At 37.3% G+C, this 21400-nt stretch overlaps 1 protein-coding gene across 1 annotated transcript in view; it reads right to left on the bottom strand.

Moving 5' to 3' along the window:
- Window positions 1–21400, bottom strand: part of ptprsa (protein tyrosine phosphatase receptor type Sa) — a 271953-nt gene that overhangs the window by 122410 nt on the left and 128143 nt on the right. The window contains exons 4-5 of the mRNA XM_007541279.2: window positions 9623–9768; window positions 6053–6194 (exon numbers count right to left, since the gene is read on the bottom strand). Of these exons, the coding sequence (XP_007541341.1) occupies window positions 6053–6194; window positions 9623–9768 (288 nt within the window). The remainder of the gene's footprint in view (window positions 1–6052; window positions 6195–9622; window positions 9769–21400) is intronic.

Raw genomic sequence — 21400 nt, 5'->3', positions numbered from 1 at the left:
CCATTCATTTTCTTTACACCCTTGTCCCTTAGTGGAGTCGGGAGGGGTGCTGGTGCCTATCTTACAGAAATCAATTATCATTTCAAGTCAACTGTTATTGAATTGCAATTGGATATGATATTTGGTGTAATTAAACAAACATGCAATAAATTAGCATCTATCAGTAAGCTTATCAGTTAGACACTTGCCTCTGTGCCATTCACAATTCAATTCAATTCAAAAGTACACACCCTATAATGGTGGTAGTACAGACAGTGAGTGCATATCTAGGATAACCATAGCTGCTCTGTTTATGCAGGAATCATATAAAACCACATTAAGATCACGAAAGATCAGGAGAGAGCCTTCCCTCTTAAAGACCTCAGGGAAACTTCCTCTACTTCCACCTCAATCACCATCACCTTAATTCTTTCCATATTTTCCTCCCTTATCTTTCATGCAACCACTTAGCTTATGTCTCTGTTCTTCAACCTCCGATCACACCCGATTACAGCACGATAAATTCAGAGGATCAAAGGATTCAATGGCTATAAACTTTCATCCTAGTGAATTTCTTCAAGACTGAACTTTATTTTAATATAAGAAAGGTAAAGGGCTGACTGCATTCAATCAGGAACTGAAAAATACAGCTATAGAAGTACAAGTGATGCATGAGGAGGAAAAGGTTAAAGGTAAGTGGAGAGACAGCTTCTGAGAGAAAAAAAAAGAAAGAAGAAAAGCCAAAGTCACTCAAGGACAGCGAAGGAGACATCTCTGAGAAAACAACACAAAACTTTTTAAGCTTCCAATAAGAGATCAGGGGTATGGGGGCCATTCATGTGGTCAACATCCACCTATTGATTTGCCGTTCGTGCCTCACCTGCCCTTCTCTGCCCACCAATAACAGCACTGGAGTTCCTGCTCAGCAGTGAGTAGCACCTTATAAGCAGCTTAAAAACAGAATTACAGGAGGACCAATAATCAAAACTAGCTAACTCTTTAATACAGTTTGCCAAACAAAGGAAACAAAGTAAACTAAAATGTTCACTATTTCAGCACTGCACAGAAAGGAATAAAATAAGGACATTTACTTCCTGTTAAAAGCACATATGTGTATGAGCACATAACCTTTTGCCAACTGTTATTGAACTAAACAGCACTACATTGATTTATAATTTACAGTTGGTGACAGCAAGATTTGTTTGAAAACAAGAATGGACTTGTTGCCAGGGACAAGTTGGAGATGATGCAAGAGGCAAACAAAGCAAGCGTCGGTCCTTTTGGAGAAACATCAGGGCCTAAGCTCTCTTAATAGAGCCATTACATTTCCTACTCAGTCAACATCAAGCATCCATGGACAAGTGCTTTTGTGACCAGTCTGATTAATGTCTTTGCTGGTAGTTTAAGACCTATTCAGACATGCAAATCAATGTAGAAACTTAGGATATCTGCATCATGGCCAACAAATTCACTCAAGCACTTGAACTTATAAACATGACTACTGTAGAGTGAGGTGTACATATGCTGTTATTTTATTTATTCTTTCTTCAGTCATATTACTCTTGTAACCTTTTAACTTTTCTTATTACTCTTCAGACTTTTTTTCCCAACCTCTAGCAGTATGTCATTTTTGCTCTTTCTCGAGCTATTGGAGACAAGTGGAAGAGGGCAAAGGCCATCTCAAATGCAGGCAGACAGGAAGAGAAGACAGATATGTTGCTGATACTGCCAAGCTTATTCTTCACTGTCTCATTACCGGATGGCCAATGCCTGCCTGCTGGCCCTTTCTCTCTCTCACACTTTTTTTTTTTCCTTTGTCTCCAGCTCTTAGCTGAACACACATACACATCAGACACAAACGCCACACAAACCAAACAGTCTGACAGGCTGACCGTTTACCTCTGCACACACACGTCAGGACAAAAACCTACTTTCTCTCTCACACATGCACGCACACACCTGCTCTTGTTTCCTTTTGCATTTATTTATTTATTTTTTTTAATTTTGTTCAGGGCCAACTTTGCTTTTTCGGGGCAACCCCAGGCTTTTTTGTGCACCCCCTTTCACCTTCAGGGCGGCTTGATTTGTTAAACCAAGGCCTTAAGGGGGCCAAAACCCAGGCCAAAACCAATTGATTCCAAAAAAAGGGCAAACAAAATAATCTTCAAAAATAATAGGAATAGTTAAGAGTCTTAATGCAACTCTACCATCATATACTTGTGGATCAATGTAAGCAGAACATTGCTAGTTAAAATACGACCAAGGTGTTACAAATTAGGAAGTAGAATACTACTGAATTGTATGTAATTTTATACTATCTATATATCTTGATATATGTAGTAAGCATATAACTACTATATATAGTTAGTAAGTTTACATATAACTATATATGTCCACTTCATATGTTTGCTGGTCCTCCTCCAAGGACTCCCAGAGGACTCTGTGAACGTCTTAGTGGAGCCAGATGGCCCCCATCTTAGGTATTCAGCTGTGGCAGTGAAGTAACAGCCAAGGAGGTGTCACAGTCAAAGCTAAATGCAACCGCCATTGCCATCAACATATGAGCACACACGCACATACAGAACTGAACAACATAATAGGAAGTGAGACTTTGTTATTGTCAGCTTTTTAAGTTTAAAAAAAGTTAAGAGAGAAGTTCTGTTTAAAGTTTTAGTGCGTCTGTGTCATGGTATGTTTATTGTCTAAGTACTATGTTTGCGCAAGTACATATTTGGAATGCACTTTTGTATCTCTGTTGGTGTGCATGTCCTTAAAAGTGATGATGTATGTGTGGGGAGAACAGTGAGCTGTTATTCATTGCATTTAAAACTAAAAAGATATTTCATTGAGTCATAGCAAACCAGTTCCTCTCTAGGAATGAGAATGTTAGGAAAGTTCTGATCTATGCTTGCTCGTAAGGTAAGACAAACACCCACTTCTTTATCCAGAAGAAATGCATGCAATTCCTACTTGTTGGCATATTTATCTTATCAGTTGTGAAAGTATGGACTTCTTTAACTGCTGCTCTAATAGTTGATCAAAAATGTTTCTGTGCATTTGCATTTGATAAAGAATCAATGTGGGTTCCAATGTGCATGCTGCTGAGAATTCCAATATACGCGCACCGCACATTTCCGGCCAAGCCACCCATCATAGCTCCCCGTTTTCTGCCTCTCTAAATCCCAGACCGCATCCCCTCTGTTTACTGGAAATGCTTCCCTTGTGCCTTGTCCCATATCCTGTAATCCTTTGCCATGTTCCAAGAACCCATGTTCAGCTATTGTCCTCCTCACCTGTTCTATACTGCCAATCATCAACATCACCTTCTGTTGTCTCCCTTCATCTATTGCCAACTTTTCTTGAATTTTAAATCCTTGTATTTTCTGCTGTTCCTCAACTCTAATTGCCTTTCACTCATAATTTTCAGCCTTCTTTACTTTCACCCTTCGAAATCTTTATTTTCCTATTTGTGTATTCTCTTGACAGATATTACATATCGCTAATGTTCTTAGAGGTTTCTTTTCTACGTTCTATTCTGATCTTGATGGGTTAATTCAGGGAGCCTGGGCCCAGTTAAGGATGGAAAACGGGACATTTCTCCTATCCTCCGCAGACATACATCTGTCAAATTCTCCTCCATCAACACACTTACATGCATATTTCAATGCTTTGTCTTGCCTGCCCAGGAGATGTGCCTTCTTCCTCTTGGCCCTGGAGTGGATCTTAATAACTTCACATTTGTTATCGTCTTGTGTGGACTGCTCAGGATTTGTTCTGTGCTCCAACCGAGGGCCCTAGTGTGCATGTTCCCGAGAATTCAGTTTTGCATGTTTGTTGTTGTGCAGTCTTTATGCTTGCCCAAGCTTATTTTGCCAAGGACTTTTGAGATGGGAATGCTAAAATCCTCCATAAACAAAATAAGCTTTGAATATGTTGTGCAGACTTTGATTTTAGATGTGCAGAGAAATCAGCTAGTGACGATCTATTCATCCATCCTTAGTACATCCCGCTATTTTCATGGTCATGGGAAGCCAGCAGTCATCAGGCGAGATGCATGATAAAACCTGGATAAATCACCAGTCCATCACAGGACAACACAGTGACACAAAGGAGATACACACCTGGATGCTAATACCTATAACTAATTTAGCATATTGAATCAATTTAACAGTTATGTTCTTGGACTATGGGAAGAAGCCGGCGTACACGGATACAACCCATCCATGCATCTGGAGAACATGCAGACTCCATGCAAAGATCGTAGGCTGGGTCTTTCTGGGATTTTAACCCAACATGTTGTCCTGACTGGTGACTGGAATGTGAGAATTCTAAGACTTATCTGCTCTGATCACCTAGAAATTCAAAAATCACATCTTTTTAACATTCGGCATGTTATTAAGGGGTCCTCTAAGCTCCTTCAAAAACCATATAATTAAAACGTATGTACACATACAAACTGAGATCGACATTGGCAGATTAAACAATTATAAAAATCAGACATAAGAAATCAGTTATAAAATCATTATTGTTGCATTTCAAACTTTTTGCTGTTAGATTTTCTATGTTTCGTCATTTGCCAGTCACAGATTAATTAAAAGGCTGCCCTAACAGTCAAATGTCTTAAATGTACTTGGTCAAGAAAGAAAAAAAAAAAAAAAAAGAATGTGTGGGTAAAGCAATTTAAAGGCAAAAATAATGCAGGTAATTTACAAAATGGACAGACAGCAGTCAAATAGCTTACTCCAGGTTAAGTTATTCAAATTGCAACTGTATTTCTACACTAGAGGAACTCGCACCTTCGTCGAAACATTGCAGGTATGTGTCTAACAATGACTAAGCTATGTTGGGCAAGGTTTGCCCTCTCTGGCGCAACGTTCCCACCAGACAAATGCTGCCCACACCAGTGCTGGTGGATCTGACAGCCAGAAAGGCCTGGTGTTTGTGCTGCCAGCCCGGCAGCATTAGCTCAGCTTCATCCAGGCCTGGAATCAAGGCAGATGGCAGTGGAATAGAAAAGAGGAAAAAGACACTGTGCTGTGTGGGTCTATATATTGGAAGCCGTCAGCAAAAGGTGGAATGAAAAAGACAAAATCAGGTAGGTAGCAACATGTTTGTTCACCGTAACAACATCATCATCATGACCTTAAATGTTATCTTGTCAACACTTCATCTAAAATTGCTTTTTATCATGAACTACTGTGTACTATATAGTTATTTTACTCCTGCTGCAGCAGATACATGTATCTGTGGGCACTCTTGTACGGGATGTCCAAGCACATCTGTCAGCTGCTGTGGCCTCTCTGTAGATACACAATCAATCCAATTCATCGAGGGACTTTAAGGGCTGCCAATGACAGGCTCAGCTATTACTTGAATGACAGCTGATTAGTCTCATCAACAACAAAAAAAATGTGATTAACAGCCCTCAACATTTCAGCAGAAAAAGAGTTGGTGGTTGCCATGTTTCCTTTTGTTTTAGATACATTAACATGGTTTTGGTACATCAGATTTTTTATTTTATTTTTTCCAGACTTAACATTTCTTGAACCTGGCAAGTAAAACCTTTGCATATGAAATCTCACCCTTTAAAATATAATACTGTATGTTTCTACACATAGACAAAATTGGATTTAGCAAAAGATTTATTTTAAATTTGGCCCTTTTTTTATAGATAAAACGCATTATAGTAATTTCAGCTTCACAAAGTGTGATGTGTGTAAAATAAAACTGTTCCTAATGAACTGTCCCAAAGTTGAGCTTGGGTGTTGATGTCCTATGCAAAAAACTAAATTCTAACCAACTAGATTTAATTTGCTATAAATCCTTCAAAAACATTCAATAAAAAATAAAAATACATTGCTAATTGATGCTGCTTATAGTTATATTATTATTATTTTTTTGACTATTTGACTTGCTACCTGAAACGTACTGAAATGTGAAAGTTTCAGTACCTCTTGAGCAGAAAGTCACAGATTGAAATTCCAGACACAAAAAATGCTGCTCTAGTAAATGCGCTGCATAAATCCATGATCTTCTCACAGGGGAGAAAAAATTAAAAAGCAGGAGGCTTTACCTCTGATGATGGTGAGCTTGGCGCTGACGGAATTCTCGCCTGCGCTGTTCTCTGCTAGACACTCGTAGATATTCTCATCACGTGGTGCTCGGAGAGGTTGGATTCTGAGCACAGCGCCAGCACCCTCGTCAAACTCAATGGTCTGTGAAATGAAGCATAAGGAGTAAAGTTTGGCTATGTTTGTTTGGGATTTCAATTTAAATACCACCATTTTTTAAGTTGGCAGCAAAGTGTAAGTAAAGAGTAGATCACCAGAGAAAGCAACCAGCGATGGACAACATGGAGCTGAAATTTATCACAACCTGTTTTGCAATTTTCTTTCAAGTGATTATAAACAATATTACAATTCAACACAGTTTTCTGGGAAATAATCACTGCTTTACTTTGCTGACTTCTACAGAAAATTTGCTACTTTAATCAACCAATTACATTAGTGCAAGAAGTTAAAGATACACAATAATGAAGAGTCATACATTGAAACATGACAAGGAATTTGTTTATGCTTTATGAAAACTCAATATGAAAAAAAAAAACAACAACAAAAAACAGTTTGGGCTTCAAAAGTAACAGTCATACTATCAGATTTTGTGTTTGTCATTGACTATATTTATTTATATTGTCAGATGGACATAAGTATGAATATTGTCCCACTGTGATCGGTTAACATGTAGACAAGTGCACCACAAATGTGGTTTATTCTATTCTTCTGAAACCAAACAATGCAAAAAAAATAAAAAATAAAAAATAAAAAAATCCATTAAAGACAGAGTTTCCCTCAACACAATTTGTGTTTTCATCTTGTTTTACAACTGCAATTATGCCTCTTTTCTGCTTTGTTCTTGTGTTTCTAAGGTTTGTTGAAAGTCCTTGGAACAACAAAGACGGATAACATATGGGTTAGGATTGTGGTTGAGAAATAGGAATTACATAAACAGTAACTGTTCAGTTATGTTCTGTTTATATGAAGTTTGTGAAGGACTCTATTAACATTGCAGACAGATTGTGGCCACCGGGTTGGTGTTTGGATAACCTAATCTGATCCGACTGAAAATCAATAGATCAATAGGTGCAAAACTAGAATTTTGATGGCGTCAGTTGTGAAATAATCGGCCTCAGCTTTTTGCACAAACCGTTGTCTTCTGACCTCTTTTCTTTGGTCTAATTTTGGATAAACCAGTCAAGGAAGATGATTAGATTCCAAGCCTGACGGCATAAACCACAGTTCTAGTGTCTACCCCTCTTAAATGGAAGCTTATACCATTACAACCAAGGCTTTACTGCTCCAACCATCTGAGCAATGTGTGACTTTGAACCACAAACAGGAGCCTTCAGCAGCTCTGCTGTTTGTGTGACGCACATCCCGGCCTGAGCAGCTAATTAGGCTAAAAACACTGCAGAGCATGCCACCGTGATCAATATCAAAGTAGCTGTCTAGAGGGTAGAGAGGATAAGAACAGAAATGAAACTACAACTTCAAAACCCACTTTACCAATTTTTATGCCCAGCTAAATGGGAACCGTCCATTCGGCTGGGCTCCTTCGTGCCCTTGGCTTTGTTTTCCATTTATCATGCAGAGGAGGAGCAAGCACAAACAGAACTTGTCTTTTTATTTTATCCTCAGTTGGGATTCTGCTCTTCCTGTTGATGCTTGTCATTTTTTTTTTTTTTCACTTTTGCTTTTCAGCGCCTTCCCTCACGGTTTCCCTCACGCCGCTACGCATGAATGTGCAGGTTCGGATGTATGCATAGATCTGAGTGCTGTCACTGTTAAATAAAGCAACTTTTTAATTAAGATACACTGAGCATCAGTCAAGACTCTTAGAGATGCCATCTGGGATGCCTGCCGAGAAGTGAATAACAAACATCATGAATAACGCACATGCATAATCATGCAGTCAGGGCTGCTTCAAGAAAAAAAACAAAAAAAAACCAGCTCTGGTAAAATGTGACAATAACAGAGTCAGTCAAGTGCAAAAAGGACACAGTTTGTGGAATGTAAGGGATCAGCACTTCAATGCTGGGCAGCTGTAGCTAATGATAGACATGTAAATGTTCAAAGGTTAAAAGAAGTAAATCCACGAAAGGTGCGATGTGTTTTCTACATCAATTTGTAAAAATCATGAGGGGAAAGTTAAAATAATGAGCCTTTTCAAAATTGCTATGATAAACTCAAGCTGAAAGAAAACGGCTCACAAGATGGTAAAACAGAGTAACTGAAAGTCAAAACAGTTGTAATTGTACAGAGTTTTGTGAAGGTATTCATATGCCTTGACCTTTTCCACATCATGTTATGTTACAGTCACAAACTTGAATGTATTTTTCTCAAAGTTTCATGTGGTAGAGCAATACAAAGAAGCACATAATTGAGACATTAAGGGACATGGATTTGTAGATAATAATAAAAAAAATTCTCCCTCCCCCAAGAGATGATTTGGTAGAGCCATTTTTCACTGCAATTGCATCTGCAAATATTTTGGGGTATGTCTCTACTAGCTTTGCTCATCCACAGCTTTCCTGTCCCTGCTGAAGAAAAGCATCATTGCTGCCACCAACATGGTCATATGCAGTGTACATAAACACATTGTGATTTGCCTGTTGACAAATTTGGTCTTATTTGTATTTATTTATTTATGACCATAGAAGCTTAATTTACATTCTAACTATGTTGCTTACATGGCTTGAGGCTAACTGAATCACACGACTTTACAAGTTTCTTTCCACACTGACTTTCATCTCATCGTCCACGGGAGTCAGATTTGTGCAGTGCCAAACTAATAGTTGTTCTATCAAGAGACTTCAACCTGAGCAGTTGGAATGTGTAGTTTCTGCAGAGATATAATAGTTGTCTCAGTTCCCTCTGTTAAAGCTCTCTTCTCCCAACTAGTCAACTTAGACAGATGGCTATGACTTTGTAGGTTTGCAGTTGTGCTATACTTTTTTCCGGTTTCTGTTAATAAACTCACCGGTGCACAGTGATTTGGGATGTTGTTTTATAAGCTAGCCCTACCAATAACTTCTCCATATTTTTGTTTCTGAGTGTTGCTCTGTGCTCCGTGGTTTTCATGTTGCTTTTTAGTTTATATACTATTGTTCTTCATAAAAGCCCTCACGTAACGATTACATTTATAATAACAGTACATTACACTGGTAGGCTCCACTTAGTAGCTTTGCATTATTTAGTGCTGATCTATCACATAAAGTTGTAAAATAGTAAACTGAAGCTTGTGATTGTAACAAGGCAAATGTGTGAAAAGTTCAACGTTTGTGACTACTACATGAAGGAATAAAGAGGGCACTTAAGAGCCCACTACTATGCAATCAGAATCAATAGCAAAAAACAAGATGTCCTCCATTTTCACACAGCACCAAAATCTTTTTAATATGATTAATTCCATTACATGTTTTCAAGTTGTATTTAATAATTCACTTTAACAGACCCGCATGTGAGCATTTAGAGTTAGGGTTAGCATTTAGGTATGACATGACAGTAACATAAACTGTCTCCCCACATTAAGTCAGCTCAGCACACCTACAGATAGCAGAAAGGCACAGCATAATTCACAAACTTACCTCTATGCGCTGAGAGTTCACCTTCTTTCCTTTCTTGTTCCAACTAACTTTTGGCTTGGGGTCGCCTGTTGCCTGGCAGACAAAGGAGACCACTCCGCCCGAGACACCAATCTGGTCAACAGGAACTTTAGTGAACTCTGGCTTTGCTGGAGAGCAAAGAAAAACATATATTACCACAGGCTATAAGATAAATGCTGCAGCACTGGTGCTAACTCAGTTCCTTTAATTACATTTCACAAAGAACTCACTTCCAAATGTCAACCAAGTGCATGTGCAAGCATCCACACATACTTTATCTTGGTCTGTATCTAATTTTCACTTTGCACATCTCCTTGTATCCACTCCTCAAACTGTAGTGCTCTACGACTTTCAAATTTATATGGTAATGCCCAGGTTGTGATGATTACAAGCTTAAACATGTATCATTTCACAAAAAAAAGAACAAAGGACAAAGGACAAGGTCCAGTGAAGACGCAAATTCTTTGGAAAAGGTCATTAACCCTCCTGTGGTCTTAGCACGACGCTCAGGAGGAGCATGGCAGATGTCATGGTTGAACAACAGGGAAGCAGTGGGGGTGTCCCGTCAGACCGTCAGTACCTAAAACCATCCCCAGCCCCCCCCCCAAAAAAACCTTGTAAAAGCGCATGCAGGATCAGTGTGACCCTGCTGGATTGTGAACAGGGTAAAAAGCTTGCGGTGTTCAATCTACCCTGTCCCTTAAGACCAGGGGCGAGTTAAAGCTGTGACCTGGTATAAGAGAGTTTTCCTCTTTATGGTAATAGCTAACTTATTTCTACTACAGAACAGTGAAAAACAATCATTAGTTGAACTGCTCAAATAGAAAATCCCTCAGTTGTTTTAACTAAAAACCAACGGTGAAAATAGCCGTCGCAGTCCATCAAAAGTTTAACACACGTTTGGGTTAAAGTAGGTTTAAGAGAACAAACTGGATGGAAAAAGAGAGAGAAAAAAAACCTACAGCCTCCTGGGGAACTTGTTAAATCTGAATCACACAGATATACGGCAATGATCAAACGGCCAAGCGCACAACATCAAATTAATAATTGAGGGACCACGGGCCGACACAGGTCTCCAAGCACTGCTAAACACATATGAGGGAGAATTCCTGCATTCATTATCAGGCAAAGAGAGGTGGGAAGAAGGAGAATGAACCAAAAAGAAATGGCATGAGACATGGCAGAGGAAAAGAAGAAGCATGAGCGCTCTGCCTCAGGAAAATAGGGCAAGTACACTCAAAGTTCAACTCACTGCCTCCAAATATTAAGCCAAATATTTCACAATACTGTGAAAGGATAAAACCAACCACTACGCAGCTCTTCCAACCAAGTAAGTGTTTAATTCATAATAAGATTATTAGGGACTAACAAGGATACACAACAACACATTTTTGTTTTTCACTCTTAAAGCTGCATCCTTGCATCATTATGCTGTCTGTGCTGGAAAACTGCAACACCAATAATAGGATTTTAAAAAGAAAAGAAAAGAAAGAAAGTCCAACAAAATGAACTTAGAACAAAACTTTAAACTTTTTCTCACTGTATATTTCACACATATGTATTTAGAAATACTATTAAGGTTGCGGTGTAAATTGAGCACCTTTGCCTTGTCGTCATCTTAAGGAAGTGGCTTACTTCATCTTCCTGCTGCATAAAATGATCCCTACTGGCATTTACACTTTCAATTTCCATCCTAAACATCTCTGTGCAGCTTTACACAACACCGCTTCTCCAGATTTGACCTTCCTTTACAATGTGCCCTCTGTTGAGACAGAAGAGGGCTTTACACACAGCAAGCCCATGGCAGTGGTTCTTACTGAAGGCCGGCATTCTTTGATTAGTTTTCCCGTGGACTGTTTGACATTTCCACCCAGTTGCATTCTCCCCCTCTCTCCGGCTTCACAAGTTGAGGGAGATGTAAAATAAATGTGAATGCCTGGGTGTCTGGCTGAATTTACCTCCTGACAGATTTTGGATTTTTTTTCTTTTTTTTGCTATACAATGTACTGTATATAGTTTTGAGTATTACTTGAGGTAGGGTTTAAATAAAATAGGCAGTCAGCCAAAAAGAGAGCTGTGAAGAAGAAACAAAAAAAAAAACAGGTGGGATAGAAATAAAAATGGAAAATGACACAGTCATGAATGACAGGACGAGTGAAGGAGCAGGAAAGGTCAGTGGTGGAGGGAATGCTAGAAGAGTAGAGAAAGAAGGTGACAGGAGGTCTAGAAGCTCTGAAATTGGTAAGAATGAGTGTGGTATAAAAAGTGCTGGGCAACTCATCAAAAAGTTTTCCTAACTTTAACAAATTCTACCTCTTACTATTTGTAACTCACAATTGCCAAGCTGATCTACTTCTTGAGGGTCTATTTATTGCCTAAAGAAGAAATGTGTATATGCTGAGAACACAGAAATGTGTATATGATGACAACACACCAAGCATTTTTCTAATCTCATCTTTGACACATCAGAATACATTCTGTCATATGTTAATTTCAGTCGCACTTTTAAAATTATCACTTGCATCTAAACCTCATGCTCCATAGTGCATCTCACAATTAGAAAATGTGAATGTATAAGAAGGCTATGCTTTTTTCAACTATTCAAAAGAAGTAAGGCCTGTGCACATAGTGTCTTCTACATGTGGAAAGAAAAGTTTCTTTATAATAAAAACAGCCTTAACGGGTCAGAAAATATAATAAAACCTTTACACAAAGCACTAAAAGCCAATGATAAAACTTTCAAATGTATTCTAAAAGTAACTATAACAAGCAAAGAGGCATTAAAACAGGAGTCATTTGAGTAAAAAAAAAAGTCTGGTCAGGAGTCTGGAAGTAGACCCCTGCACAATCTAGAGATGAAGACGTTTCCAATAATCTAAATGAGAAACAAAATAAGTCGATGACCAGCCTCACGTTTACGTTTTGAAGCTAACAATTTTATTTTTGAAATATTTTCCAACTGAAATAAATTTCAGACCAGATTTTAGGAGTGACTGGTTCTAGAAATGGATTGGCAAAACACATCCGTTCTTCAGATTTGACAACAGAGGTGGATATACAGTAAATGACCATTTTGTTGCCTAATTTGTGAAATGATGCTTCAGAGTCCTTATTGTAGAAGTACAACTAGGTGCCAGCTCTGTACATTTAGCATAGAATATTTACCTTTTATTAAATTCTATGTAAAAGACTTAGTAGAAAAAATATTGGTACTAAAACATAACGGCATGGAACTGCACAAAAAAAAGGCTGGTTGAATCTAAGCCTAAATTTTCTTGATAAGAACCAGAAATCCCCACCATGTCATGCATTTATTAAGGTTCTGTAAGATCGACCACAACCTAAAGTATTGTCTAAAAACACTTCCTCAAGAGGTACAATGCTCTCTTTTGTTGGATTTTTTTTTTTAGTATTTAGTGTGTTTAATTGATACATACACCACATTTTATTCCTTTGACATATCTATTTTTATTTATTTATTTATTTTTGCTCATTCAGCAGACGTACAGATAAAATCCAAAGAAAAAAAGATGGGAATACATTGAAAATATTTGTCTTCCATGTCTTTTGCTGATCTTCTTTATTTGTCTTGTTTGTGTAGAGATGGTTAATTTTTAAAGAACCAGTACGCGTTTTTATGCACAAACCATCAAGAACCTCTTCAGCTGGATGTGGGCTTGTGAATTAAAATTACACTGCAATTACTACAGGGGGTATGGAGTTTATGATTGTGTGAACTCTGATGAGCATAATTAACCTTTTTTCCTGTTCTCTTTTGCTATGTGCCTCTGGGCCTCATCTGCCAGTTAGTGCTGACTTTAAGCCCTGCTCTTTTTTTCCTGAAATTTTAACCTCACCACTGCACCAGTAATTGCAGGGTGGAAAAGGTTGAACAGTGTCTGGATTTTAAGTGCTTAAAATGTTTTGTGGTCATGAGTGATGGCACAGACCAGTCCAAAATATCAACAGGTACTTTCACAATGTGTCCTGTAATAAATCGGGCTCGACCTCTAGATAGGTTGTGACATCAGGATCAAATAAAATGCACTGCTAAACCGAGTAGAAGCTTTCAGGCTTTTTGTCCATTTATAGTGCCAGGTAACGTTGACAGCTGAGCAAATTGAGTAGGTAAAGTTGCTAAAGTGTTAAACTGCAAGATTACACCGCTGACACTTTGATTATTTCAATTCTGTGACCTTTTTTTCCTCCCCATACTCTCGAGAAGTGAGATCCTTGCAGAGTGGCAAGTACATAAACAAAAAAATTTACATTAGTAAAAGAATCGTCGCACAAACTGTAATTTTGAATTTTATTTTAAACATTGTTTCTATTTATAATGCTATAACCTCTCATTAAACAGGCGATGTGCCAGTTCAGAAAGCAAAAGTGCAAAGTAAAACATTACCTAAATGCATATTCTTTATTAATACTCCTATGTACATTAGAATTTGCATGCATTATTTTAAGATTTAGCAAAAAACCACCGGTTGCATTTCAGTTAAGTGAAAATTTGCAAAGGTTCAATATTTTGACCACATAATTATAATTTGGCTAGAAAGAGGTTGCAACACAAAACAGATTTATGGATCAATAAGAAAGAAACATGTCATGTCTTCCAATATTAAGGCATATAAAGAAACCTTTTACTGAAAAAGAAAAACACATTTGCATTTGGATTAAAAACAGAACCGTTAAGGGATTGCCTTCCTGACATATTTTAAACTCCATTCTCTGATGAGAACTACAAGGAACTTGTAGTTTTTACACCTGAAGTGGCAAAATGTGAAAATGATAGGACATCGCATTCTGTGTAGCATCTTTTGGTGTTATGATGAGGTAGAGTATTCAAGCTAAAAAAAAAAAGAAAAACAAAACAAACAAAAAAACAGTAAGAAATTGTGTGGTTCTTTATCTATCTGTGCCATTTCTTAAATATGTCTTTCCATTTACTGCAACATGTGTAAAAAGTCCATCAATATAAACACAAGTAAGCATGCATTATCTTCACATACAGGACATTGAAAGGACATTTCTCCTGCAGTGGACATTTGTCCCTTTTAACGTCTCTCCTCTATTCCCTAAGCTTTTCTCAAACAGGCTGAGGTACAGCAGAGCCCAGATAAGCACACAGAGTCCAGTCTTTATCAGGCTGGCAGTGGGACATGGCCTCAGCTAAAATAACCAGCAATGGGGGCACTGCTATCTTCACACCTCCCCAAGAATAGAACTGATCAACGCATGCGGGGCTGCTCAGAAAAAAAAGAAGTGGGGGGGGCAGGGGGGACACTCACACTGTGCACACAGACGCATGTTTAGCTAATACAGCAACCACCTGCTACTGGCCGCTACCTCTGCTGGACCCGATAACACAGAACACACAAGCACTGCAATTTTAATGTGGTGGAGAGTGGGAGGTGGGAATGTGAATATGAGATGGCTCCATTTACAGTACTTTACTGTTGTTGTTTGATGGGGAGGGGGGCTGTAAAAGGAGGTGGGGACTAGCTTTATGACTAATACCGTAATTGGCAGAAAAAGGTTCTCTACTCATAAATAGGAGCCATTATCCACTGAATTAGCAAAGTGGGAGACAAAATGATGCAGAGCCATTCAGTGATTTGCCGAGAAAGGAAGAGAACTGGTAAAGAGCACTTGTTATCTATCTTGCTACAAATAGGGAGCTCACAGCACATTTACCAGCAACATCTGAAAAGAACACCTGGCAACTGTGTCAACTCCCCTCGAAAATAAAATAGATTAAGCTAGCTACATCTTCTTTTGTAAATTGGAAACCCCTAAAATGTATTATTTGCTGAAGATGTATATTCAAATAATTCCAAAGCTTTATTTTTCATTATTTGATTATTTTAGTTTTTTCTCTTAAAATAGTAGCATAAAAATACATAGTTTTTTTCACATATTTAAATAATAATCACTACCAAGCAAGGGCATTGTTTTATCTCTAATTTTAGAATATTTATATTCATGTTTAGCATATTTATATTGATGTGAAAACAATAAAGCTACTTTAACTAACATTGAACTCAACATACGTTCTATCCCTTCCACAGATCTGTATGGAATATTTTTGAACGTTTATTTGTTTGGAAATCAGGCTGACCTATTATTTTGCATTTGTATATTTAGGCAATGTTATGCAGAAGCATATTTAATGGCCATTTAAATTTGATGAAATTCAATGATTGTCTTCAAATCTAAAGACCTCATAGTGGCATAAAAGATATAACAGGGATAAATTTATAAATAAATTACATATATAAACTATATAAAAAGTACTATGAAAAAAAATGCATTATGAGAAAAAAAACACAAAGACAGTAGCAAATCTAAAAACTATTCACTGTTAAATAAAGTAACTATATATATATATATATATATATATATATATATATATATATATATATATATATATATATATATATATGTGTGTGTGTGTAAAATACTAGAATAGAAACAGTCTCCAAATCACCAGCATCAGTCTATTGGTAAAAAAAAAAAAAAAAAAAAAAAAAAGTTTTAATTCTCAATTAAAACCAAATTACAACTATTTTTAGTTTTTTTTATTGACAGAAATACCTGAAAATATTACTTGTGAATTATTTTTCCCAATTTATTAATATGGTGTCAGTTACCAATATTCATAGTTTCTTTTCATTGACTATCTAGGTAAATACACAGCACGCTTGGGTTGTATATTTATTTCACAACTGCTATGTCGTTAAATCTAGCCTTTATGATACTGCATTTTACACTACTGTGTTACACTGGAGCGATACAAAAAGACAATTGTCCATTAGTCCAAGACATGAAAAAAGCTCTCTTTGTTTCCAGTTTGCATGCACACTTTAGAGGTTTACGTCAAGAGGAATACAGAAAAAGACAGAGGAGCAGAAGGACAGACAGATTGATCAAGCCAAATGTGCATTCAAGTGAATGCATAATTAGACTTACACACACACGCACACACATACACACACACCCTCTGGGCCTAAACAACCAAGCTCCATCAATCAGGACCAATTCTCACAGGCTGCCTGGACAAGTGCCATCACTATGGAAACCAAGCTTCAACACTAAACCAGTCTTGCTTTGTCTTGTTTGGAGGTTTTCACTGAGTCACATCCAAGAAAGACCAAAAAAGCAAGGCAAAACTTGAACCAGAAAAAATAACGCAATAAAACAGGAGAAGGAAAAACAACGGCTCAGTCTATTTTCAAATTCTGGTGAGAAAATACAAAAGAAAAGGAAAGACACCTTCAGAGAGCCACATAAAGAGATTTCAGAAGAAGGGAAACTAGCTTTTCTTCTTTAGTTTGAGTAAATAATTAAATAAGTCAAATTTTGACAAAATAACTCACTGAATGCTCCCACAAACTGTTGGGTTAAATAAAAACAACATAGAAGATAATCTACAAGGAAAGGATTTATTTCTGTGCAGTTCTGTTTCACTTTGCAAATTTAAGACTTAATGGAAAAGTTTATTTTCTAATCACAATATTTTAAAGAAGAACTAAATTGGAATTTTCACTTGGGACAGCTGTGATTTGAATTATACTACCTAGACTGTGCAGCCTGTTACTTGACTTTTTAACTGTATTTTCCCTTCAATAGAATATTATTATGATGCTGAGATGAAATACAAATGTAAGTTTATATTTCTTTATCCCTTTGTTTCACATGGTATTATCACGGTGGAAGACCTACTTTAAGGTATATTAACACTTTCCAAAAATATTCTACAGGCAGGAATTGATATTTTTTCAGTTTTGTATTTTTCAAGTTTGCATTTTTAATGAGATGGTATAATATGTGAAGTTTTCAAGGAAGCAAAGACAGTGAGCTTAGTTATATAGCGCTTTCTATGCATTTATACAACCTCTGGTTTTGAAGTTTGAAAGAAAAACATGAGCAGAAACAGGGGAAAATATAGAGTATGCCGTCTATGTTGGCTGCACCAAAACAAGAAGATTAAACTTAGCAGGCCTCAAGAGGATTTGCAAAAAGGAAGGGGAAAAACATCTTGTGTGATGGTACACAGAGGTGAAAAACTTTGTCCAGTCGCATTACTGTCACAGTGATGCTGCCTTTCTATAAAGAGTGACACTCTTGTAATATGCACAAATTGGTCCCACTGAAACCGCTGTTCAACACTAATAAAAAAACAAAAAATAAAAACAGCAAAGGACATTAAGTATCCTCCAACCCATTGGAAATAAATAAACTCAATTCCTGACAGAGTAGACGGAAATTAAACTTAAGAGTGTGTATCTGATATCAATAAGGACACAGAGCTTGTGGAGAGGTGAAACAGGAACAATTTTGTTACATTTAAAAGACTCACTTGAGGCAATTGACACTTGTTGGCTCATTAAATGAAGAGGATGCCTCAAACTGCCAAAGGTGTTGTGGGCCAGATTAAAACAAATGACAAGGGGGAGAAAATGGAGAGAAAACAAACCTCTATGAAGCCACTAAGAGAACACACAAGATGAAACGGTGCATCATTTTTTTTTTTATGCCTTCACATCCACCATTAACAGAAAGTTTCTCGTTATAACCCTGGGGGAGATGGTCATTTAAAATGCATCAACTGCCTATGTGATGTGTCGAACTGCTTTCAACAAGCAGATGAAGGAACACGCAACCTTCACACACTTCAATTTCTTGTATTCCTTATTCAAACTGCCTGCAAACCACACAGACTGCTGGTATTTTCTTAGCCTCTTTTAATTGACAATATTTTTTATGATTTATGCTGATAAACAGTTAAAGATGCAATCAAAACTGCAGGCATAGCTTAATGAAATTGCATATATTTATATAAATAAAATCAAACGCACAAAAAATAAAAAATAAAAAAATTCAATTGTCACTGCTCTGATCTCAGTTGCGGGATATTAGTCTCTCACACAACACAACAGATTCTGACTCATGATCCATCCAAAACAACGCAGTGACCTTCTGCTGGTAAAACTAGGAACAGAAAATAGGAAATGAATATAAATCTTCAGTTGTCAAAGCAACTAAGAAACGTCTTCCTTGTGGGTAGTTACTGATACTTTGTTGATACAAAAAAGTCCATTAGCAAATGACTACCATTACAAAAAACAAAAAACAAAACAAAAAAAAACAAAAAAACAGTAGAGCTCGCAATTCTAATTGGGTTATTGGCACCTATGTAGTCATTTTATAACTTGTCCAGCTGCACAATAAGGCAGCATCATGGTAATGTAAAGCTGGATGATTAATTTATTGCAGCTATTGTACAACTGAGAGAAAGATAAAGCATCGGCTTAAGTGCAAGTCAGAGAAAGTCAACAATATCTAACGAGTATCTGATGATTTAAAAATATTTTTTGCACACTTGAGAATCAAACTATTTCTATGGTCCAGAACTGAAAATACTAATGAATACAAGTTCAAACAGGCTATGTGAGTAAGAAATCTCTATGTGTACCTTAATTAAAAAGTTACCTGTTTTCTTCTCATTTTGAAAGAGTAGCATAAAGCCCAGAACAAGAAAAGTGAGCCCCAGCATGAGTCTGCAGGGTGCATATGAAATTGAAATTGACAGAATTTACTTGCCAGTGTTGGCTCAAACATAATTTGACTCAAAAAGATAAGACGTGAGCCAAGCACAAAGAGGTAAAAAGAGAAACAAGGAGCTGAGCTATAAGAGCAAGAAACAGCTCCACTACGGGGTCTTCTGTTTTTTATTCCAACTAGCAGATTCAAAGGAATATAAATAATTGAACACCTTCACCCCATCACTGTGAGTTCTGGCCAATTATTATTTCAAGTTATTTGCCAAGAATGCCACTGTGGAGAACTCTAAAAGGCCAAAAAAAATGAAAGAGACAGGGGGGAAAGGAGGATGAAATGCCACAACATAAATGGATAAATAAGGGATCCTTACATATACAAAACCTAAAAAAAAAAGACATTTATTCCACAAAAGTAATCTCAAAATAGACAGACAGACACCATTACATGAACAATCCAGGGTTCATACACAAGCCCTAACATGAATTATCTTCAATCACGCATTAAAATCATCTATTATCATCATATCTAAATCTTGGATTCTTGATACTAAAAAAGCATTTGAGCTTAAAAAAAAAAAAAAAAAGAAATCACAAACACTCAGCAGCAGCTTTATCAAGTATACCTACACAGCTGATTCCCAAACTCCCAAATAGGCCATATACACTGCAGCAATATAACATTTAGATGCATGTGGTATGAAAAAGGACATTTAGGGGACTTTGAGTGTGGCAAGGTGGTCAGATTTACGGATAATGAGTGGCAGGTGTGTGGACAAAAATCTACTGTGGAAATCCCAGAAGTAAATAAGCAGAAGACCACACTGGGTGCCACTCCGGTCAGCTAAGATCATAAAACTCAGATTAAGGTACATTAAAATTTTAAAGTTGGAAAAACATTGCGTGGTTCGATCAGTCATGATATCAGCTGTGATATTCAGATGATGGGGTCAGAAATTGGTGCACACACAATGAAAGCATCTCCCAACCAGTCTGAGCCTGGTTTAATGGCTCAGACTGGTTTAATGGCATGAGCCATATTTTCTTGGCACCCTTTGGGCTTATTGCAATCAACCGAGGCATTGTTTAAATGCCGCAGCCTACATGAGTTTTGTTGCTGTATAGCGTCAGTGTTCCATCTTCTCAATGCTGCGCCAAAAGGAAAATGCTGCAACCATGTCACAATGCTTAGAGAATTTCAACCTAGTTTCTTAAATTCGATTTCAGTCCATTAGAGTAGCATTAGGATGTCCAGACGACTGATCTGCAGTTGTTGTGGGAAGCTGTCATTTTAATATGGATCAAAATCTCACAGATACGTTTCTGACCTCTTGCTAAAAGTACGTCATGAAAAATTAAGGAAGTTCCGAAGGCAACAGGAGACCCAACCAAGAACTATCTGAGAAAGTGGCCAAAAGTGTGTGTGCATGTATGTGTGCAAATTACTGCAAATTACTGCAATTTAAGCAGAGATTTTACTTGCAACAAGAACACATCAGATTCCACCTCAGCCAACACTGAAGGTTTACACCTTGATCAATATGTTGCAGTGAACCCTTGACAAAGCTGAGGTGACAGTTCACATAAGTATCTTTCATAATTTGCACACACACACACACACACACACACGCACACACACGCACACACACACACAAGCAGACAAACACACATGTGGTCCTGAATACAGATGTATGCAAACATGCAGATAAATATGGACTTGAACACAAGCTAGGCATTAATATAGTTGGAGACGCAGGATTTATTGAGCCATATTTCTTTCTCTTTTGATTAAAAAGCGTCTCCTTCTCACTATGATTTATGAGCGTAAATAAAAAGGATCGGAGGGCAGAGAGAGTCAGAGAGAGAAAGTGGAAGGGAGGGACGTGAGGAGAAGGAATGACATCATGCTTTCAGACGGGCTTTTCTGCAAAACGGTGGCATCCTTTCACTCCACCGAGTGGGAGTGAGCACAATTGGACAAGTGCTCTACTGTGTGTGTGTGTGTGTGTATATATATATATATATATATATATGCAAATATGATACAGAATGAACAGGAGTTTTATCCACGGTTGGAGCATAAAAAGATTGAGGAATAGTAAAAGAATATATCAAAAAAAAAAAAAAGGCTTTTACACTTCTGACAAACATAAATCGGACTTTGGATGGTAAGAGTAGGCCAAAAACTTTGTTACTG

This window comes from Poecilia formosa, unplaced genomic scaffold, assembly GCF_000485575.1.
Source record: "Poecilia formosa unplaced genomic scaffold, Poecilia_formosa-5.1.2 Scaffold10, whole genome shotgun sequence".
Lineage (NCBI taxonomy): Eukaryota > Metazoa > Chordata > Actinopteri > Cyprinodontiformes > Poeciliidae > Poecilia > Poecilia formosa.
The sequence above is the reverse complement of the archived record's forward strand: the minus strand, read 5'-3'. Positions and strand labels throughout refer to the sequence as shown.